The 23487-nt window shown below is 34.0% G+C and overlaps 3 protein-coding genes, 1 long non-coding RNA gene and 1 pseudogene across 4 annotated transcripts; all 5 read right to left on the reverse strand.

Annotated features, from left to right (window-relative positions):
* Positions 1 to 2414: 2414 nt before the first annotated feature.
* On the reverse strand, positions 2415 to 3866 carry LOC148768018 (uncharacterized). The gene is made up of 3 exons (XR_016033624.1): positions 3674 to 3866; positions 3504 to 3605; positions 2415 to 3281 (listed from the first exon to the last, which is right to left on the reverse strand). It is a non-coding gene; the product is annotated as an uncharacterized LOC148768018 (long non-coding RNA).
* Positions 3867 to 12313: 8447 nt separating this feature from the next.
* On the reverse strand, positions 12314 to 12937 carry LOC148768019 (uncharacterized protein At4g37920 pseudogene; annotated as a pseudogene).
* A 1599-nt stretch (positions 12938 to 14536) lies between these two features.
* On the reverse strand, positions 14537 to 15431 carry LOC148768020 (uncharacterized). Its single transcript, XM_088822741.1, has 3 exons — positions 15360 to 15431; positions 14845 to 15279; positions 14537 to 14797 (listed from the first exon to the last, which is right to left on the reverse strand). Exons 1-3 carry the CDS (start codon positions 15429 to 15431, stop codon positions 14537 to 14539), a joined length of 768 nt encoding a protein of 255 aa, XP_088678867.1.
* Positions 15432 to 18818: 3387 nt separating this feature from the next.
* Positions 18819 to 20861, reverse strand: LOC148768021 (uncharacterized protein At4g37920-like). The gene is made up of 4 exons (XM_088822831.1): positions 20703 to 20861; positions 20281 to 20525; positions 19447 to 19637; positions 18819 to 19359 (listed from the first exon to the last, which is right to left on the reverse strand). The coding sequence occupies exons 1-4, from the start codon at positions 20809 to 20811 to the stop codon at positions 19119 to 19121; spliced, it is 786 nt and encodes a 261-aa protein (XP_088678957.1). The 5' UTR covers positions 20812 to 20861; the 3' UTR covers positions 18819 to 19118.
* A 1599-nt stretch (positions 20862 to 22460) lies between these two features.
* On the reverse strand, positions 22461 to 23299 carry LOC105974800 (uncharacterized). The gene is made up of 3 exons (XM_012999961.2): positions 23284 to 23299; positions 22814 to 23203; positions 22461 to 22721 (listed from the first exon to the last, which is right to left on the reverse strand). The coding sequence occupies exons 2-3, from the start codon at positions 23150 to 23152 to the stop codon at positions 22461 to 22463; spliced, it is 600 nt and encodes a 199-aa protein (XP_012855415.2). The 5' UTR covers positions 23153 to 23203; positions 23284 to 23299.
* Between the last annotated feature and the right edge of the window lie 188 nt (positions 23300 to 23487).

A 23487-nucleotide genomic window follows, 5' to 3' on the forward strand; every position in this document is an offset into this window, starting at 1 on the left:
AGATCCAAACAAATATTTTATCCACTCGACATAATATATGAAAAATAGCAATTACCAAATATGATAGAACATGGTAAAATAGCAAGTTGAAAGTCAGCGTAATAGAAGCTTTATTCACCCAATAATCACTTGCAATAAACAGAAAGAAAAAATAATAATTATAATAATAAACAATTACTTGGTGGGGCCCCCTAACAAGTTGGGGCCCTAGGCAACGGCCCAACCTGCCTATATGCATGAGCCGGCCCTATATATATACTACTTACGTATGTAAAAACACGAGGTGCATTCGAAATAGCAGGCAAATCTCTCACTATACACCCAACCGAGTTTGACTTGATCTTTGGTATTGAGTTGTATCACTCACCTTGGGTGGAATAAACGGGAACACGAGGGTAGGTCACTGCAAGCGAGTAAGTGATCTTGGTCGGAGTCCCTGTCACGTAAAGATGAACACCTAAATCTCAAACCTGCAAGATTAATAATACATGTGAACTGAGCCGATGGTTGATCCGGCTGAAACCCCTCCGACGCTCAAGTCAGATAGATGCTTAGACAAGTAGATGAGTAGGTAAAACAATAGAGTTCTGGGTCTTATAACTAGAGAATAGAGCGTACCTTTTACAATGATGCTGAGGTCTTATTTATATGGGATAATTAGCTGGACCCCCTTATTTGGAACTTATATGGATGGGGGTCCGTTTTGTTAGTTGATTATAGCTATAGGTCCATTGACCAATAAATCTACTATAAATTAAATTAAATTATTTTTCTATTAACAGAAATACCCTTAATCATTATTTATATTAAAATAGTAAGTTGTGGAAAACATGAATAAAATCCCATAATTCAGTCTATCTCTCTCCTTTAACTCCTCTCTCTCCTCTCTCTCACGTCTCTCTCTCTCTCTCTCCTTTCTTTTCTCTCATTTTTTTTTTCTTTTCTATTTTAGTAGTCTAACGTCTCTCTCGCTCCTTTTCTTTCTTTCCGTTTTCTCTCTCTCTCTCTCATTTTCTTTTCTTTTCTCTTTTTTTTTTCTAAGTTGTGTCAAGTTACAATAATAAATTGCAAAGTACAACTAACAACATACAAACTGCAATTTGTAACAACAAAAATAAATAGCAAAATAAATATAATATGGAACCACCTACCATATGTCAGACATATTATTTTACAAATGTCTTTTCACAACAACATAATATGAATCTAATGATAGTTTGCTCAAACAACAGTACTTCAACTTTATTTTTCCTCGAACAAAATAAAATATTTTTAAAAGATAAAATATGAAATAAAAGATGATATAACAAACCAATAAACCATTTTTGTCTAGGAATAAATCAATACATTAAATTCAAAATACTGTAAGATACAAATGGATAGATACAAGCAGTGTTGCAATATAGTGTTGCAATAACTGATTCTGGCTGGAGTGATGTCACAACGGACATAGTCTCGACATCCTACTCAATTCACAACTTCCAAACGTCCTCGAGGATCTTTTAGACATTTGATCGTGTCAGTAGCATCAACCGCTAATGAATCTCTTGTTTGTTTTCTTCTGGCAACCGCTAACAACAACAACAACAACAACAACAACAACAACAACAACAACAACAACAACAACAACAACAACAACAACAACAACAACAACAACAACAACAACAACAAAATAGTGGCAACAACAACCAAATAAAAGTATGAAAATACTGGTGCTGAACTGAAGCTGACGCTCTTGTGGGATTGCACAAATCACTACACCATTTAAGACATTTTCTAATGGATATATTATGTTAGATAAAATATTTCTAACGATGGAAAACCGTTAGAAAATGCGTGTTAGAAATACATAGCAAAAATATGCTAACGGATTTAACCGTTAGCAAATATATTCAAAGTGTTAGAATAATATACGAAAATGGTTAGAAAGATAATCATATCTAACAGCATTATCCGTTAGAAATAGTTTTCTAACGGTTAGTTTTCTAACACTGTAGCCAAATGCCTAACGGATATAACCGTTAGCAAATAATTAATCCTAACGATTATATCCATTATAAATATATTTATAACAATTTAGTTGTAACACTCTATACAGATTTGTAACGGGTATAACCGTTAGAGATGTAAGAGTACTATAAAAAAATGAATATTACTAACGTTTATATTTGTTACAAATATGTTTGTAATGGTTTTCATTCTAACAGCCTTAATTAAAATACTAACGGATAGTCTGTTAGAATATTTTATTTATGTTTATATATATACATATATATATATATATATATATATATATATATATATAGATATATATATATATATATATATATATATATATATATATATATATATATAATCAATAAGAAAAATACAAGATTGTCATTCCATCAAGCTAGTAATGTATCATAATTAATTATCCACCATCATATAAAAACTAACCCAAAGTATAAAAAAATACTCAAGTACAATCTTGTTCAAAATAGAAAAAAAAACATGTATCATCAAGAAAGTAAATAAGCTTTCCACCATGTGCAAATATATCAAAAATATCCTGAGCAAGACTAAAAAAAAAAGAGTACAGAAACTCAAATGCTTACTAACCAATTTTCTAACCAAATCACATAACCCCCTTGAATAAAGCCAGCCAAAGTATCGTAACCCCCTTGAGGAGGATCCCACAAACGAGCGCTGGGATCAATTACTTCTTCTATGTAGACTTTCTTTTCTTCACTTCTAACATTTCTGAAGTGACATGTCTTAGATGTGCTATCTGTTACAATATACCCCTTTGCAATTTTTCGACCGAACTTATCACATAAGAACACTCCACGATTTTCAGTGCTAGTATTCGCTGGGGAGGGGAGTGATGCACCAACATTACCAGTAACATTGTTCACATTTTCAGTTGGATAAATAGGAAGACTAGTTGAATTGGATCCAAGCTCACTTGAAGGTGTAGGTGGACAACCAATTTTGTCAGTTTTTTAAAATAAAGAACGAATTATACCTTCAAGGCCATCAATTCTTGCGAGTATCTCATTCTTCCCATCATTAGCATCTTTGATAGCTTTATCTTTTTGTTGAAGTTTCGACTTTGCTACAGCAAGATAATTTAGTTGCTTCTTACTGATGTGGGAACCTATGCCACGAATTCCTCCCTTCTTCTCTTTTCCAAATACCTCTGTTAACTCGTCATTATCAATGTCTTCATAACTGTCCATACATTCTTCTCCGCTTAAGCTTTGACTTTTTCTTTTACTGGTAGCAGTCTTTACTTGCTCCTGTTGTAATCAAGTGATAAATATTTTATCATATAGTAAAACAATATAAAGTGAAAAGTGTGTTACTACTAATAGCCAAATACTTCCTAGTACATAAAAATATAGAGATGGCTAATGCTAAATTTTTGCAGTATATTCATTGCTAAAGTAACAAGTAGTAATAACAAGTTTTGAAGTTCAAAAAATTTAAATAAAAAAGTTCCAGACGAATACATTACATACATATTTACTTTTCGCACTTTCCAAAATCCTCCCATCAGCATGTTCATGCGCTGCCAACCATTTTTCAGCTCGAGAAATTTGAATTGACGGATTTTCTTGTAGCTGAACAATTCAATAAATTAGCTCAAGAAAAGAAACTAAGAATTTGAAATTAATGAAAGGATACATACCACCAAGTATTCTTTTTGAGCGTAAGTGCGACGGCCAAGGCAATGAGAAAACGTCGACTTTTTTCGATTGTTTTTTTTTTTTCATTTTGATCCTCCTTTTTTGGGTCCTTCTCATTTTCTACAAACTTTCTCCAAATAATTGGGTCAATACCTTTTGGCTCAGCTTGTGGAGGATTGTTCTTTAAAAAAACTCTCACTGATTTTTTGTGCGTTCTAAACTTTTGGGACCACGTCTTCTCTGCTAGTGGTCGAGCCACATGTGATGGAACATCCGGTTCAAATTCGCCCTACGAAAAGATAACAATGCGAATTAAGAACACTAAGAAATTAATTATTTATATGAAAATAATTAATCATATCATACAACTCTGTGTTATAATTGCAAAGGAATATCACCATAATATTACTTAAACAATAAACACTGTACCAAACTAATGAAAACCACCTACAGTTCAATTAATATTTCCATGATTTCCACTTAAACATTTAAGAGCCAAATATTTAGGAGACAAGTTAAATAATATAGTAATCCATATTCAATAGCCCAGGTCCAAATATGACAAATATATGAGTAGTATTGTTTATACACAAGTAATAGAGTATAAAATAATATAAAGACATGATTCAAATTCGAAAAACAACAAGTCATAAACAACTGTATAAATATGTTACTATCATAAAATTGTTAAACCATGCTTCTGCCATAATCGATGAATATGTAATATTAAGGTGTTTAATATAGATGAAGGCACATGTGTACTAAACTAAGTTTAAAATTAGAATTACTATCAATGCATTCCAAACATCATCTTTGAAGTTGTTCGGCACATCTCTAAAATCCTTGTAGCTAATTGGAATGTGAGCTCTCACAAAATCACCTGTACGCGAACTCCATTGCTTCGAGTGATCACCTACAACCCCTCCATCATATTCAATTGTGATTTTTTTCTTACCTTTTGGGGGTTTGTTTCCTGACGATTCGAACATGGATGAATCTGAAGCAGATGGATTAAGAAAATTACAATCCCAATTACCTGCACTGGTTGACATAATTTTGGATATCTGACATTTAAAAAAAACTGTTAGGCCATTTAGATTAGAAATAAAAATAAACATCTACGACATATATATCAGCAAATGCTTACGAACTTTATTACGATATATTATTTCAAGTTCCTAAGTTATTATTGTTATCATACCAATATCTATTCAAAGCACACAAGTAAAATTAATAATAGCAAAAACAAAAACTATTATATTTAAAAACTGAACTATTTTCGTCTTTAAAATAAAACAAATAATACACAAATTAAAATTTATGCAGATCTGTGTTGCTTCAACAATTCTTCCAAGTGATGTTGGTCTTCAAGTGTAGATTGAAAGCTCGTTGGTGTCTCTAACTCGTCTACACGACTGGTCAATCTCTTTGGTGAATGCAAAACCACCCACCAACTACGATTTTTTAGGTCTTTTGAGTAGAATACTTGAGTTGCCTCAGAAGCAAGAATAACGGGTTCATCTAACTCACTACTACAACTCTTGAACTTATCAAAATTAACCATCACAAGATTGGAATCTAGACAATGCTTACAACCATTAACTTTGTCTTCAACTCTCACCCAATCACAATAAAATACCACCTCTTTAAAAAGTGTATAGTTCAATTCAAGAATTTGTTTGATAACTCCATACCACATAGTCCAAGCATCCTTAAGCCTTTTATCACCTTTTTTTTCCCTAAATGTAGTCCATGCCTTCATACAGACACCGCTATCCTGAGTAACAACAGTGTCGTCATGGTACTTAGGTGAAAACACAAAACCATTAACGCGGTATTTTTTTATGACTTAGCCTCGTGCCTTGGTCCTTGAACTAATCGCCACAACATTGCCTTTGTCTCCGTCTCTTTAGACAACAACAACTGGGTAATTGAGTGAATAATATAAGTTAAAAATAATTTATACTCCATAAACTAAACTAAGTTAGTATTACTAATAATACTACCTTTTCGTATAACCAGGGGATAAACGAAGTTTGAAGTTCTACTTCTGTGTTTATGGTCCCTTTTCCTTTGCCGTGCAAAGTGGACTTTAAAAAATCTTTATATTCTCTGAATTTCATATACATATGGTTTTATAAATTAACTATATCTTGATCTCAATAGCTTAAGCAATATTACAAGAAAACAAACCTATAGTATTCATGAAGTCCATCAACCTCAAGTCGAAAAAGCATCCATCTACGTATTTGTTGAAATTGTTGGGGTTCTAACTTTATAACAACATCGTCGAGTAAAGGACCTTCATCAGAAAATTCTCCATTTTCCTCCAAAAAAGCTTCCCGAGTACGTTTGTGATTTCCATCAAGTGAATTTGGCATATATTCCATACAGTACCTAACGGATTCTCCAACAATGTACGACTCTGCAATAGATCCTTCAATATACCTCTTGTTACTAGGTATGTCTTTGAATTCTTTCATTTGCCTATTCATGCGATTATAATAATAATAATAATATTACATTATAAGTAAAAAACTAATAATGTTGTTGATATAAGAAAAATTTGAACTTAGTAAAAATAGCGTACCGTTCAAAAGGAAACATCAAACGTGGTCCAACAGGTCCACAAATTAATGCTTCATCAGCTAGATGTACCATAAGGTGGATGCTAATATCGAAGAAAGATGGCGGAAAATATTTTTCCAACACACATAATGCCTCTACAACCATGTATTTGGCTCTTTGGATATCCTTTCGTATCATTATTTTAGAGCACAATAGGTTGAAAAATAAGCTTATCTGCTGGATAGCTCTACGCAAGTCTCGATATTTCGGAAATGCATGTTGAAGCAATACCGGTAACAAATATTCCACAATAACATGATAATCATGTGATTTCATTGAATGCAAACTAGGAGAATTAAGAGATACAATATTGCTCAAGTTAGATGAAAAATTAGAAGGGAGTTTCAAATCCTTCAAAATTTGACAAAATTGATGTTTCTCGTCTTTATCCAAGAGAAATGGGGCTTTTGGTTTTATCATTCTCCCTGTTTGGTCATTTACCTGCATCCACTAACCACTGTGCATACCAATTTCCTTCATATCCAGGCCGCATTTATAGTATCCTTAGATTTGAGTTTATCATCTAAAATTGTGCATATTAAATGCTCCGCCACATTCTTCTCCGTGTGCATCACGTCAAGAACATGTCTAACTTGATGCGAGCTCCAATATTGCAAGTCAAAGAAGATAGACCTTTTATACCATGATTCTACAGCTTCAGCTTCACCACTTTCGTCAATGCCCATCTTTCTTTTTTTTGCTGAATTTTTTTTGTCTTCCCAGGTACATACTTTACCTTACTTAATTTCTCCAAAAGTTCATCCCCATTCAATTGAGAAGGAGGGCATCTATATTCAGTTGACTTTAGTGACAAATATCCGCCCTTCCTAAATGGGTGATCCATGTTAAGAAACATGCGATAGTTTGTATAAACTATCTTCCTACTATGATTTAGGTGGATAGATGGAGTATTATCTCCACAAATGGGACACGCTTTGTAACCATGTGTTATACATCCAGATAAATTTCCATAAGCTGGAAAGTCATGAATTCCCCATAGCAACATTGCTTTTAGCGTGAAACGTTGTTTTTCATGCATATCAAAAGTCGGAACTCCTTTCTCCCACAATAGTTTCAACTCATCTACAAGGGGTTCAAGGAATACATCAATATCTTGACCTGGTGCTTTTGGTCCAGGAATTAACAACGACAATATTTGGAATTCCCGTTTCATGCACAATGAAGGTGGAAGATTATAAGGCACCATGATCACTGGCCAACAACTATAACTTGATGATTGAATACCACGCGGATTAAACCCATCAGTTGCAATTCCTAAGAAATATTACGTCGTTCGCTTGAAAATTCTGGCCATTTATTTTTAAACCCTTCCCACTGTGGAGAATCAGATGGATGTCGCATAAAATCCCATGAAGATGTTGATCGATCATGCCATGTCATCTCATGTGCTATCCATGGTATAGTGTAAAATCTAACTAACCTTGGAATAAAAGGAAAATGTCTTAATACTTTTAAAGGTTCCTTACTAACTCTCCCTCCCTTTTTTACTCTTACAGTATATCTCGGTTCACCACATTGAGGGCATTGCTCATTATCTTCATTATGTTTCCAAAATAAGACACAATTATTGATACATGCATGAATAAAATTGGCTTTCATCCCCAAATCTTTCATCATTCTCTTCATTTGTGGATACTTATCTGGCAAGGTGTTGTCCTTAGGAAGCCATCTTTTCAAGATGGCCAAAAGTGCTGTCACACTATTGCCATAAGGCCCGACTCCGACTGCAGTAGCTTCTTCCCTCACTCTCTTCACTTCTTCTCTTGTCGTCGCTTTCCTTCTACGATCGGATGCAAGAACTCCCAATCTCCAATATGATCCGGATCATCCGGATTGTTCGACTTCCGACACAAAGCTTTCATTAAACTCTTACATTTTCCCGCAACTTGAATCATTATACTTTTCCCTCTACCGCTGGCCATCTACAATTAACAGAAAAACTGAATTAGTATTTAACTTAAAAAAAACAAAAAATAAAAACAAAAAATAAAAACAAAAAATAAAAAAAAAAATAAAAAAATCAAAGTTGCTAGTGTGAAAATACGCGAGCAGATCAATTTTACTCGTGTGCAGGCACGCGAGGAAAATAGATCTGCTCGCGTGTTTTCACACGAGCAGCAAAAAAAATAAAATGGAGCTCGTGTGATCGTAGGCGAGCTTGAACTGAGATCGCGTGGTTTGACACGAGCACAAACCCCCTTGTTCGCATAATAACACACGACCCCCATTTTTTTTAATATTTTTCAATCAAAAACATATGTATTTTAAAAAACAGAAAAAATTACATTCATCTCCTCGCGTGGTTCAACACGAGTAACTCCACTATACTCGTGTAGAATCACGCGAGTAATACAAAATTCTTCGTTTAAAATAAAATTCAATAATCGTAATCTACGTAACGAAACAATAAAAAGTATGTAAGAATTACCTCCGATATGTTATCATCTCGGTCGGGATCTGAAATCGAAGTCCAAAAGCATGAGAGAGTTTTTGAGGATATTTACTAGGGGTGACCAAAAAAACCGAAAAACCGAAAAACCGAGCCGTTTTAAACCGTACCGAATAGCAAACCGCATGTACGATTTTTTATTTTTGAAATACCGAATTATTCGGTTCGGTATGGTGGGAAGGTAAGTAACCGAACCGAAAAACCGAACCGAACCGAAACTATAAAATGACTTCATTTTATATAATATATGTATTATTTTACCCTAATATTTATTTTCTATCTTTCAATTACTTGTCTCATTCTAAGCATTTGTTCATAAATTGAGACATTGTATTTTATTTATTTAGTAAGTAAAAATTTACTTGAGTTCATGGTGTTAATAATGTGGTAGATGAAAGTAGGAAAAAAAAATGAAGCATAATACATCATCTAAATTACGTTAAGTCCTATGAAATTAAAGATTTTATATTTTCATTACATTAGTAAGTTGTGAAAGTAATTGTAATTGTATTTTTTTGTTTGTACAACTTGAATATATATTGACACTTGAACCGAAACCAAACCGAAAAAAACCGAAACCGAACCGAAACCGAAAGAAACCGAACCGATAAAAAACCGACATACATAGTTTTTAATTTTACAAAAACCGATATATTCGGTTCGGTTCGGTTTTTGGCTAAAACCGAACCGAACCGACCCGTGCACACCCCTAATATTTACCTTTTGATTTTTCATGAATAGTAAAAAAAGTGCCTGCAAGATTCAATGGCGCCTGCACAAATCATTTCAGAATGTAATTATGCCCTTACAGACACCTTTACTTTTGCATTTATTACTCAACAGCAGTACACGTAAAGTTGTAATCTTTTTTTCGGCCTTTGGCGGTTCAACCTATCAAATCAGATGCATGCAAGGCATGTAGCTTCCTACAGCATAGGTTATGAGTGACTCCATTTTTTTTTTGATAGAATAATCAACTTCATCTCCTTCACACTCATGCAACGGGCCATTTTTTTTTCTACAACATGGGGGCAAATTTTTTTGAAAATTAGGACACATTACAATAATGCGTCATTCAAATTGACACTTTTTAAGAAGTTGCCATGTGTCAAGGTGATTGTGGGCCACTTTGTATTTTTTTCAAGTAAAATATAGATGCAAAAATTAAAAATATGTGGGACCCACACGGCAAAAGAGGAGTTGGTGTGGGTGGGTGGGTGGATTTGGGGGTAAGGGCCGAAAGGGGTTTGGGGTTGTATGCTTTTTTTTTTGATAAATAAATTTGTTTGGGGGTTGTGCTAATATAATCATTATTAAGAAAGAAAAAAAATTATACTCTTGTACTTTTTAATAATAATAATAATAATAATAATACTAATAATAATAATAATAATAATAATAATAATAATAATAATAATAATAATAATAATAATAATAATAATAATAATAATAATAATAATAATAATAATAATAATAATAATAATAATAATAATAATAATAATAATAATAATAATAATAATAATAATAATAATAATAATAATAATAATAATAATAATAATAATAATAATAATAATAATAATAATACTAACAATAATAATAATAATGATGATAATAATAATAATAATAATAATAATAATAATAATAATAATAATAATAATAATAATAATAATAATAATAATAATAATAATAATAATACTAATAATAATAATAATATAATAATAATAATAATAATAATAATAATAATAATAATAATAATAATAATAATAATAATAATAATAATAATAATAATAATAATAATAATAATAATAATAATAATAATAATAATAATAATAATAATAATAATAATAATAATAATAATAATAATAATAATAATAATAATAATAATAATAATAATAATAATAATAATAATAATAATAATAATAATAATAAGGGGAAACTACAGATAAATCCCTAATCCAAAACTCAACACACAGATCAGTCCCTAGATAATTTCCCCAAGCAATTCAGTCCCTACTCACGCGCCTAACATGCAGTTCAGTCCCTAATAAAATGTGCAAATACTAAAATACCCTTTACTTTATACTAATTTTACATAACTCATTTCCAACCTCCTACGCGCCGTTTGTGTTACACGCTCTTTGTCCGTTACATTTCAAAAATCAAACAACAAGAAAGAAGCTAAAAAGGCGCAGGAAAAAAACCACCGTTCAGTTTATACCCATTTACAGACAAAGAAGAAACAGAGAAGAAACGAAGAACAAAGAAACAACAAAGAAGGAAGAAACAACGAAACACGAAGAATCAACAAAACGCAGAAAAATTATAAAACGAAAGGAAAAATAAAAATAAACAAACCCATTTCTCGACAATGGTGAAGCAGGGTAAACAACAAGGTTTGATTTTTTTTTTTTCTTTCATTTTCTTGGAAACAGACCCATTTGGGTGTTGCTTAAGCTTGCAAAAAGGTTTATTTGTTGTAGACTTGCATGATTTTGAACATATCCTCTCATGGGTATTATGCATCGACTTTATTCGGTGTTTTCCCTAATCATTAAATCGGTTCCAATATCTGTTTTTCTGTTGTTTGGGTTTGCAAAGATCATTTATTTGTTGTCGAATTTCATGATTTTGTAATAGTTTCCTCATGGGTATTATTCTTCGGTGACATTAGCATGTCCCCAAAGCATTTTGAGTCCTAACAAGGGTTTCATATAGGATATGGGAAAGAGGCTTATTGTATTTTTCGTACTGGTTCTATAGTATGTGTCATGCGCAATAATGGTATTAATAGTGCATTTAGATGGTATTGACACAGGGTACTCGAAGTACTGTCCCGAAAGCATTTAGTCCCAACAAGGGATATGTCATATGTAATAATGGTATTGCTCTTGACTTCGGACAGTATTAAATAATTCATATTTAAACAATTCATCGGCTAATTTAGTAAATGAGTTTGGATTTAGATTATGTAAGGGCATATTCTTTAAAATATCAACCAAGTTCTTGAGGAAATGGAAAAGTAGTATAACACAATAAGGCCTCGTTTGGTTGGGAGGATTAGCCGTGATTAATTAATTAATTGGACTTTGTTTAATGTTTGGTAAACCCAATAGATTTCCGGGTGGACTCTGAAATATTAATTTATCATGATCTATCTTAGAAAGATTTTTTATTGGACCTTCCCACAGTAAAATAATACGATTGGGTTTTCAACTTTTCATTAGATTATTTAATTTTATCTTGGATAATCTTATCATAGAAACCAAACGACGCCTAAGTCATTTTGCAGGTTTTTAAACATAACACATTATCTTTTGGTGGCAAGATAAAATTAACCAAGACAAGATTATGCAATCTAATGAGACCCCAATTGTATAATAGCTCATTTCGATAATTGTGGGGCAACCCAAAAAGTTGCTGCACTAACCAAACATCACATAAAACCTAATTATTTAATTAATCATGTCTTATCTTACCAACCAAACGAGACCTTACTGTCATCCTCCACGTTCACCGATAAGCTTTACGATTGAGGAACATATGTTCATAATTTTATTTTTTTCGGAGGAGAAAAAGAAATTGATACCTCGTTTTTAATGGTAGGAGAATCCTTTGCAGAAGCCCAAGCACCGTTTATCAACAGAATCAAAGAAGAATCGAGCTCCTTTGACTTGGCTAGGCTTTTAATCTTATCACACGCAGCATCTACTGAAGGAGAATTCAAGATTTCGTCGAACTTCTCCTGGGCAGTGTCTAAAGTATCCACAATATCCAAAGTGTTGTCGAAAGCACTGACTGCAGATAAGCATCTGGCTCCCAGACGAGCAAGCCCTGCTCGATGAAACGAACACAAGTTTATCTCTTATTTTTGCATGGAATTCTTTTATTCAAGTTTCACCGTATTGTGACTCCACAAATTATCGAAATATGCATCGAATCTGATATGATATTAAAAATTTGCCTATCTGTGTTACTTGGGTTAGATTTGATAAATTGAAGAAGCGTTACCATCTCGATCTTCCAAACTGTCGTAGGTTTCGGAGAGCAAAGTGAGGTGGCGAAAGAAGTCCCCCGTAAAATCCCTTCGTCTCTTTGCCACAATAGCATTTATATCCATCGGACTATCTTGTATCTCTTTGAAAAGTTCGTCATGGATTAAACAAAGATGCCATGAAACCTCGATCAATTACGACTCGTGCATCGGTCATCGGCACACTCTGCAACGAACGTAAAATGTAATAATAAAATTAATCACTGTTTTTTTTTTTTTTTTTTCATTGTTGATTAATTACTTACCAACAGGAACTTATAAGAAACATAGGACGGGCGCATGACAGAAACGAAGAACGGGTTTTCGAAAGTGCTACTGTTATTCGACGTGAAATCTAATGCTTTCCGATAGGCGATGCATCTTTCTCCATTTCAAGTGTCCTGCATTCGTCTGCAAATACATCATTTCGTCGAAAAAAAAAATTAAAACATCACTAATTATAAACACACAAAGAGAAAAAAAAAATCTACGATCGTTTCGAATTGGGGATGAAGCTCGATCGATATTCAAGGTTGCGTTTTTCCCTAACCGATTTCCTCGGTGGAGAGCTATCTGAGATTTCGATTGTTTTATCACAATCATCATTGAACGGTGGATATTCAATCTCAGAAGCAGTTGCATTGAAAATGACAACATCCGAACTAGGATTCACCATTGTATTCAAACATCATGAAATACCCAAATCCTGACGAGAAACGCTCTTTGAATCCACGCCATAAAACTGAACCAATTCCACCTCCAAACCCGACCCGTTTGGGAACCCTCAGCGAAACCCGACCCGGCAGAGTTTTATCCGTAACACCTTCGCCTAAACGAAGTCGGGATTCTCTCCGATTAAAAAATCGAGTTCTAAACAAATTGCTTGCTCCAAACCCTAGAAATCCCCCACATTATAATACTCTGTACATTTGCTGGAAATTTGGAAAATGGTACTTACTAGGCTGTCTGATTTAGGGTCCACTATAACCTTGGCAAAACGTGGCGGCGGCGGCGGCGCCACCGCCGGGAACTGGAAGCCATTCCGGAGAAGTGTGATATGATTGGAAGAAAAATGGGGTTTTTTTTTTGCAATAATAAATACTGATTTGATGAAATACTAATCGCCATTCCCCAATTTCTTTTCCTCTTTTCATTAAAATTTATGATTAAGACTAATTGTTGTCATTATTCTTTACATTAATATTCTCCATTATTTGTGTATATGCAGCTCTGGAGCTAGCTATTTATACTGTCACATCTGCAATTTTTTTACATCCAGTAATTTTTCTTTACATGTCAAACTGCTATAAAGAACTTGCATTGATTGAAGTTCAGTTATGTTTGCAAGATAACAGAGTTGCTATATTCTTGATTTTACTCATGTTCTTAGATCGAATTCGACTCCACACTGTTATTATTGACCATTTCGCCCTCCCCAATATGAAAATTGAAAATCAAAATTCATCTATTTACCTACTTAATGAAATTAATTGTGGTGTGATTGCAGAAATTCATATTGGCAAATGTAAATTGTGCATGCTGCACACATGCAAAATTTAAGATTACTTGCTAGCTAATTAATTAACACAAGTAATTACTAATATATATAAATTATAATTAGCACTCAAACTGTTGCATGTGATTAAGTAATTAACTTGTGATCAACCAGATCAATGTTCAGAATTAATTATACAAAACATACATAAAATGCAATAAATATATAGTTGAATAACTTCTTCAGACCTCCTTAACCTGAATCACCCCCTTCCAAGGAATGAACTCGAACAAATAAGTTCGGTAAAAGCGCATCCCAGTCGCTTTCCGAAAATCACGCCAACCCCTTGCGAAATCAAGCCTGAAACCATTTTTATTCAGCCTCATATTCGGCGACCTAAAATCGAGCACCACGCTCGAACAATACCCGCCCGGCTGGTACTCCAAAACCACCCTCTTCTTACCTATCAAACCAGCCTCCTCCGCATAGTTCTTGCATATGCTCTATACAAATTAAATTAAATCAATCATAAGCAAAGAAAAAAAGAAACACAAATTAGTGAAATATTAATATATTTTTTTAATTGATTAATTACCACTCTCGAAATATGCGAACGCTGCAAAACGATGGCGAACTTAGGGTTGATCACGTTCGTCTCTTCTTCTTGTTGTTCGAGCAGCTCGTCTTCTGAGGAGTCGTCGTCAACAACGACGTAAGGATGTGGGAAGGAATATTCCTTCCCACACCCGTCGGACCCCCATGCAGTAACGTCGAAGGTCGAATTGTTGTCGAACGTGAAACCGATAAAATCGGAGCGCTCGAGCTTCAAATCTCGGGCGAAATCTTCCCAGCCCTTGGTGAAGTAGTAATGCCCGTCGTCCGCTTGCTCGACTTTTACGTCCCATGTTTCTCCCGAACCGATCCTCAGCCTCATGTTTTCGGTTAGGATATTTTTGTGTTTCTGTCCGAAAGCTAGCGGAACTTTCTGCACACACACACACACACAATATTTAATTAAAACTTCAAAAAAGAAAAAAAAAATTGATTAATGGATCAGAAGCTCACCAGTGATCTAGTGAAATCATTGTGGATCAGGATCTGGAAAAAGGAAGGCTTAGTTGTACTCTTCCTTTCCATGGTTGTACCCTTCTGCACAGTTTGATTTTGCAAAATATATATATATATATATATATATATATATATATATATATATATATATATATATATATATATATATATATATATATATATATATAATTAGCAAGCTAGCACAGTTCAAATAAAAATTTCAATTAAAAAAATCATTGACACAGTACCAAACATTTTCAAGAAATAAATTACCAGAATCTTATCCTTAAAATTCCAGCAGCATCTTTTTCCGAATAAATAAAATCTAACATTGCAAAAAATAGTTTCTATAAAATAAGAATTATAAACATGCATCTATATATTCTGATGTGCGGGGAATTTCGTCCAACAAGTGATCTATATATATCGATACTGTTTAGGTGTGAACACGGGCGGGTTTGAGGAAAAACAAAACCCGACCCGAAACAGTCGGGTTACTAAAACCACAACCCGCACCTGCCTAGTTATTCTTGAAAACCGCACAGTTCGGGTTCGTCGGGTTGGGCAGTTAGCAGGCGGGTTGCGGGCAACATCAGTTGAGTAGAAATAAGCTAATTCTTATACAACTAAAATTTTCAAAAACGGACAAGCAATAATACAGACATACATATAAAAGAGATTCCAACTGAACCCGTGAAGAAATAGAAAGTTAAGACCGAAATGATTCCACAATCTAAAGTGTTTGAGTTTATAACACCTGCCATGAAAATGAAAATGAAAATCTTTTTATTCCTCACATGAAAATTTAGATCTGCTGCCGGTGGAAGAATATAATCGAGCTGTGTTGCCGATGGTGGTGAATCTAGCAGCGGTTGTGGATTGTAAAAAACGAGAAGATGGGAAAGAAAAAAGCTGAATTATCAGATTTATACTTAAATTATGGGTATGGGTGCGGGTCGGGTTCAAAGCGGGTTTCAGTAACATAACCAGCCAACGGACCCGTACTGTGCGGGTTTCTCACTTTTCAAACTGCTGTACAAATAATAAATTTTAAAACATGCGGGTTTTGGGCCTAATCGATATTTTCACATAGTTGATTTATCATTTTGTTATAAATATTCATGCACTACGTACAACCTGTATAAATTTATATAAAGCATGGCATATTTAATTAAAAAGTAATCAATGAAGTAAGAGATCGATGAATCGCGACTTACGACTGATCGAGTGACGAAGTTTCTCCCGGTTCTAGGGTTCATCGCCGCCATGGATATTCTGTTTCAAAGCACCTTTAATTTTTTTTCTGCTGCAGAATTCTAATTTTTTCAAAGCTGTGTAGAAATTAGGGTTTGGTGGAGCTCATATATAAACATTCAAGACAACCTCGTCATATATTAATATGCATGCAGGTTGGTGGTTGTTGATAGGTTAAATACATTATTAAATGTAAATAAATATAAATCAAACAATTGAATAAATAGGGTTTGCTTTTTGTCAGCTAGTAAATCTCTTGTACAAAGTTTCATGCAAAGGGATAAAATCACTGCGTTTTTTTCCTCTACGAGTTTATTTATTTTCCTCTATAAATCGCTTTCACGCTTTTGGTATTTTTCTCTGCACCTGATTTTATATGTTCTTTAATTTGTTTCCTCAAATTATTTCATTTTGTTCCTTTAATTTAATTACCAGCTAAAAAAAAAATTAATTACCAGCTGTATATTGTTCATTCTTTCTTTAATTTCACACTATATTTATTATGTTTTCCCTTATTCACAATTAATTAATTACTAACGGTCGGAAATTTTAGAATGCCAACGTGGATTATTTAAATGATGTTTCTTCCATTTAATTTGGTATACAATACAACTTCATCATGATCATCTAATTAAATTAAAATGATTACAGATATTCATCTTGAGCTAATGTAAGTTGTACACCAAATTAAGCTAAATTAAAGATTAATTACTATATAGTTTATTTTATTTTTAATCATAAACTCGAATATTTTTATTCTCATTGCATCAAATATATTGGAAACATAGACAAAAAGAATATAATAACTAAATAAAGCAAATATAATAGATTTTATTATTATATTTTATTTATTGAGATTTGAGATGCATCTCATTAATTATTATTTATTAGTCTGACGAGAAATGACTTGACATCGATATATATATATGATTAACATCAATTTTTGCAAGAAAGGTGCTAATAAAAATTCACCAAATAATTATTTTAAGGGGAAACTACAGATAAATCCCTAATCCAAAACTCAACACACAGATCAGTCCCTAGGTAATTTCCCCAAGCAATTCAGTCCCTACTCACGCGCCTAACATGCAGTTCAGTCCCTAATAAAATGTGCAAATACTAAAATACCCTTTACTTTATACTAATTTTACATAACTCATTTTCAACCTCCTACGCGCCGTTTGTGTTACACGCTCTTTGTCCGTTACATTTCAAAAATCAAACAACAAGAAAGAAGCTAAAAAGGCGCAGGAAAAAAACCACCGTTCAGTTTATACCCATTTACAGACAAAGAAGAAACAGAGAAGAAACGAAGAACAAAGAAACAACAAAGAAGGAAGAAACAACGAAACACGAAGAATCAACAAAACGCAGAAAAATTATAAAACGAAAGGAAAAATAAAAATAAACAAACCCATTTATCGACAATGGTGAAGCAGGGTAAACAACAAGGTTTGATTTTTTTTTTCTTTCATTTTCTTGGAAACAGACCCATTTGGGTGTTGCTTAAGCTTGCAAAAAGGTTTATTTGTTGTAGAATTGCATGATTTTGAACATATCCTCTCATGGGTATTATGCATCGACTTTATTCGGTGTTTTCCCTAATCATTAAATCGGTTCCAATATCTGTTTTTCTGTTGTTTGGGTTTGCAAAGATCATTTATTTGTTGTCGAATTTCATGATTTTGTAATAGTTTCCTCATGGGTATTATTCTTCGGTGACATTAGCATGTCCCCAAAGCATTTTGAGTCCTAACAAGGGTTTCATATAGGATATGGGAAAGAGGCTTATTGTATTTTTCGTACTGGTTCTATAGTATGTGTCATGCGCAGTAATGGTATTAATAGTGCATTTAGATGGTATTGACACAGGGTACTCGAAGTACTGTCCCGAAAGCATTTAGTCCCAACAAGGGATATGTCATATGTAATAATGGTATTGCTCTTGACTTCGGACAGTATTAAATAATTCATATTTAAACAATTCATCGGCTAATTTAGTAAATGAGTTTGGATTTAGATTATGTAAGGGCATATTCTGTAAAGATTCCAACGGAGGGTAATTCATTTATAGTACTAGTAACTGATTTCACTACAAAGCATCCTCAGTTGCACAATAAGCATGACTTTCTGTTTTATTCACAAGTGCCTACGAAAGCCACCCCGAGAAATTACGCATCGAAAAAAGAAAAAAAAAAACGGTTATTCGGAAGTGTGTTCCATGCAAATTAGGATAAGTTAAAAGCAGTTACATAGCCCCCATCACGCATTCCATACAAGGACGATAGTATGAAGAAGAAGACAAACCATACATACGTAAACGAGAGGATTTTTTTACATGTTCATCTCGTGTCATTTTTAACAAAATATGTGACGAGATTTTGCTTGCTTCAACTTCACACCACAGAGTATAGACGACAGACTAATTAATTCTACCGGAAGTTCTAAAATGGGTTTTACGAGCCCGGAAGAAAGAAAAATAAACTAGGTTTAGTAGCTCTCTCACAGAGTCGGTTGATGAGAAAAAATATCTCCCGATTCGTCTACTTCCTCCTCTTCTTGTGTCTCTGTTTTGGTACTCTGCTCCAAATACTCCACTTCGATGGTTTCTTTAAGGATGAAAAGTCTCTGTATGACAACGGGTTGACTCAATTTCCTGGCTTCCCTAATTTCGCTCTCTTCTTTACTCAGATTATATGCGTCGAGCATTATCTTGATCCACTTGTGCAGCTCCTTCGGTGTTCTGCCACGTCAGATGGAAAGAAATTGATCCTCAATATAAATTCACAAGCATTAAACAATTTACAATAAAGAAATAAATTATTATTACGTGTATATAGCATTTGATTCTTTGACATTATTAGGATTGTCGCCTGGGCAGAATGCAGTGGCTAATGCTGAAAATCGCTCTTCCGGGTCCGTGATGTTCAGCAAATATTTGAGCAGTTTGATTTCTTTCGGTGCGATACTTCTCAAACTACTTTGAGTTGCCTTGTATAAACGGTACATTATATCTTTCACCTGCAAAAAAACAAAACTTAGCTTGTTTTTTAACCGTACGAAAAAATATCAACCAAGTTCTTGAGGAAATGGAAAAGTAGTATAACACAATAAGGCCTCGTTTGGTTGGGAGGATTAGCCGTGATTAATTAATTAATTGGACTTTGTTTAATGTTTGGTAAACCCAATAGATTTCCGGGTGGACTCTGAAATATTAATTTATCATGATCTATCTTAGAAAGATTTTTTATTGGACCTTCCCACAGTAAAATAATACGATTGGGTTTTCAACTTTTCATTAGATTATTTAATTTTATCTTGGATAATCTTATCATAGAAACCAAACGACGCCTAAGTCATTTTGCAGGATTTTAAACATAACACATTATCTTTTGGTGGCAAGATAAAATTAACCAAGACAAGATTATGCAATCTAATGAGACCCCAATTGTATAATAGCTCATTTCGATAATTGTGGGGCAACCCAAAAAGTTGCTGCACTAACCAAACATCACATAAAACCTAATTATTTAATTAATCATGTCTTATCTTACCAACCAAACGAGACCTTACTGTCATCCTCCACGTTCACCGATAAGCTTTACGATTGAGGAACATATGTTCCTAATTTTATTTTTTTCGGAGGAGAAAAAGAAATTGATACCTCGTTTTTAATGGTAGGAGAATCCTTTGCAGAAGCCCAAGCACCGTTTATCAACAGAATCAAAGAAGAATCGAGCTCCTTTGACTTGGCTAGGCTTTTAATCTTATCACACGCAGCATCTACTGAAGGAGAATTCAAGATTTCGTCGAACTTCTCCTGGGCAGTGTCTAAAGTATCCACAATATCCAAAGTGTTGTCGAAAGCACTGACTGCAGATAAGCATCTGGCTCCCAGACGAGCAAGCCCTGCTCGATGAAACGAACACAAGTTTATCTCTTATTTTTGCATGGAATTCTTTTATTCAAGTTTCACCGTATTGTGACTCCACAAATTATCGAAATATGCATCGAATCTGATATGATATTAAAAATTTGCCTATCTGTGTTACTTGGGTTAGATTTGATAAATTGAAGAAGCGTTACCATCTCGATCTTCCAAACTGTCGTAGGTTTCGGAGAGCAAAGTGAGGTGGCGAAAGAAGTCCCCCGTAAAATCCCTTCGTCTCTTTGCCACAATAGCATTTATATCCATCGGACTATCTTGTATCTCTTTGAAAAGTTCGTCATGGATTAAACAAAGATGCCATGAAACCTCGATCAATTACGACTCGTGCATCGGTCATCGGCACACTCTGCAACGAACGTAAAATGTAATAATAAAATTAATCACTGTTTTTTTTTTTTTTTTCATTGTTGATTAATTACTTACCAACAGGAACTTATAAGAAACATAGGACGGGCGCATGACAGAAACGAAGAACGGGTTTTCGAAAGTGCTACTGTTATTCGACGTGAAATCTAATGCTTTCCGATAGGCGATGCATCTTTCTCCATTTCAAGTGTCCTGCATTCGTCTGCAAATACATCATTTCGTCGAAAAAAAAAATTAAAACATCACTAATTATAAACACACAAAGAGAAAAAAAAAATCTACGATCGTTTCGAATTGGGGATGAAGCTCGATCGATATTCAAGGTTGCGTTTTTCCCTAACCGATTTCCTCGGTGGAGAGCTATCTGAGATTTCGATTGTTTTATCACAATCATCATTGAACGGTGGATATTCAATCTCAGAAGCAGTTGCATTGAAAATGACAACATCCGAACTAGGATTCACCATTGTATTCAAACATCATGAAATACCCAAATCCTGACGAGAAACGCTCTTTGAATCCACGCCATAAAACTGAACCAATTCCACCTCCAAACCCGACCCGTTTGGGAACCCTCAGCGAAACCCGACCCGGCAGAGTTTTATCCGTAACACCTTCGCCTAAACGAAGCCGGGATTCTCTCCGATTAAAAAATCGAGTTCTAAACAAATTGCTTGCTCCAAACCCTAGAAATCCCCCACATTATAATACTCTGTACATTTGCTGGAAATTTGGAAAATGGTACTTACTAGGCTGTCTGATTTAGGGTCCACTATAACCTTGGCAAAACGTGGCGGCGGCGGCGGCGCCACCGCCGGGAACTGGAAGCCATTCCGGAGAAGTGTGATATGATTGGAAGAAAAATGGGGTTTTTTTTTTTGCAATAATAAATACTGATTTGATGAAATACTAATCGCCATTCCCCAATTTCTTTTCCTCTTTTCATTAAAATTTATGATTAAGACTAATTGTTGTCATTATTCTTTACATTAATATTCTCCATTAATTGTGTATATGCAGCTCTGGAGCTAGCTATTTATACTGTCACATCTGCAATTTTTTTACATCCAGTAATTTTTCTTTACATGTCAAACTGCTATAAAGAACTTGCATTGATTGAAGTTCAGTTATGTTTGCAAGATAACAGAGTTGCTATATTCTTGATTTTACTCATGTTCTTAGATCGAATTCGACTCCACACTGTTATTATTGACCATTTCGCCCTCCCCAATATGAAAATTGATAATCAAAATTCATCTATTTACCTACTTAATGAAATTAATTGTGGTGTGATTGCAGAAATTCATATTGGCAAATGTAAATTGTGCATGCTGCACACATGCAAAATTTAAGATTACTTGCTAGCTAATTAATTAACACAAGTAATTACTAATATATATAAATTATAATTAGCACTCCAACTGTTGCATGTGATTAAGTAATTAACTTGTGATCAACCAGATCAATGTTCAGAATTAATTATACAAAACATACATAAAATGCAATAAATATATAGTTGAATAACTTCTTCAGACCTCCTTAACCTGAATCACCCCCTTCCAAGGAATGAACTCGAACAAATAAGTTCGGTAAAAGCGCATCCCAGTCGCTTTCCGAAAATCACGCCAACCCCTTGCGAAATCAAGCCTGAAACCATTTTTATTCAGCCTCATATTCGGCGACCTAAAATCGAGCACCACGCTCGAACAATACCCGCCCGGCTGGTACTCCAAAACCACCCTCTTCTTACCTATCAAACCAGCCTCCTCCGCATAGTTCTTGCATATGCTCTATACAAATTAAATTAAATCAATCATAAGCAAAGAAAAAAAGAAACACAAATTAGTGAAATATTAATATATTTTTTTAATTGATTAATTACCACTCTCGAAATATGCGAACGCTGCAAAACGATGGCGAACTTAGGGTTGATCACGTTCGTCTCTTCTTCTTGTTGTTCGAGCAGCTCGTCTTCTGAGGAGTCGTCGTCAACAACGACGTAAGGATGTGGGAAGGAATATTCCTTCCCACACCCGTCGGACCCCCATGCAGTAACGTCGAAGGTCGAATTGTCGTCGAACGTGAAACCGATAAAATCGGAGCGCTCGAGCTTCAAATCTCGGGCGAAATCTTCCCAGCCCTTGGTGAAGTAGTAATGCCCGTCGTCCGCTTGCTCGACTTTTACGTCCCATGTTTCTCCCGAACCGATCCTCAGCCTCATGTTTTCGGTTAGGATATTTTTGTGTTTCTGTCCGAAAGCTAGCGGAACTTTCTGCACACACACACACACACAATATTTAATTAAAACTTCAAAAAAGAAAAAAAAAATTGATTAATGGATCAGAAGCTCACCAGTGATCTAGTGAAATCATTGTGGATCAGGATCTGGAAAAAGGAAGGCTTAGTTGTACTCTTCCTTTCCATGGTTGTACCCTTCTGCACAGTTTGATTTTGCAAAATATATATATATATATATATATATATATATATATATATATATATATATATATATATATATATATATATATATATATATATATATATATATATATATAT

The sequence above is a fragment of the Erythranthe guttata genome, chromosome 9 (assembly GCF_056151865.1).
Source record: "Erythranthe guttata isolate IM_541 chromosome 9, IM_541, whole genome shotgun sequence".
Taxonomy (NCBI): domain Eukaryota; kingdom Viridiplantae; phylum Streptophyta; class Magnoliopsida; order Lamiales; family Phrymaceae; genus Erythranthe; species Erythranthe guttata.

Coding starts and splice junctions, on each gene's coding strand:
- LOC148768020 (XM_088822741.1), bottom strand. CDS start 15,431: ATGGAAAGGAAGAGTACAACTAAGCCTTCCTTTTTCCAGATCCTGATC. Junction 15,280..15,359: donor ATGATTTCACTAGATCACTG/GTGAGCTTCTGA, acceptor GTGTGTGTGCAG/AAAGTTCCGCTAGCTTTCGG. Junction 14,798..14,844: donor TTAATATTTCACTAATTTGT/GTTTCTTTTTTT, acceptor TAATTTGTATAG/AGCATATGCAAGAACTATGC.
- LOC148768021 (XM_088822831.1), bottom strand. CDS start 20,811: ATGGATATAAATGCTATTGTGGCAAAGAGACGAAGGGATTTTACGGGG. Junction 19,638..20,280: donor CTCCTACCATTAAAAACGAG/GTATCAATTTCT, acceptor GTTTTTTTGCAG/GTGAAAGATATAATGTACCG. Junction 19,360..19,446: donor GAATCAAATGCTATATACAC/GTAATAATAATT, acceptor CTGACGTGGCAG/AACACCGAAGGAGCTGCACA.
- LOC105974800 (XM_012999961.2), bottom strand. CDS start 23,152: ATGAGGCTGAGGATCGGTTCGGGAGAAACATGGGACGTAAAAGTCGAG. Junction 22,722..22,813: donor GTTCGCATATTTCGAGAGTG/GTAATTAATCAA, acceptor TAATTTGTATAG/AGCATATGCAAGAACTATGC.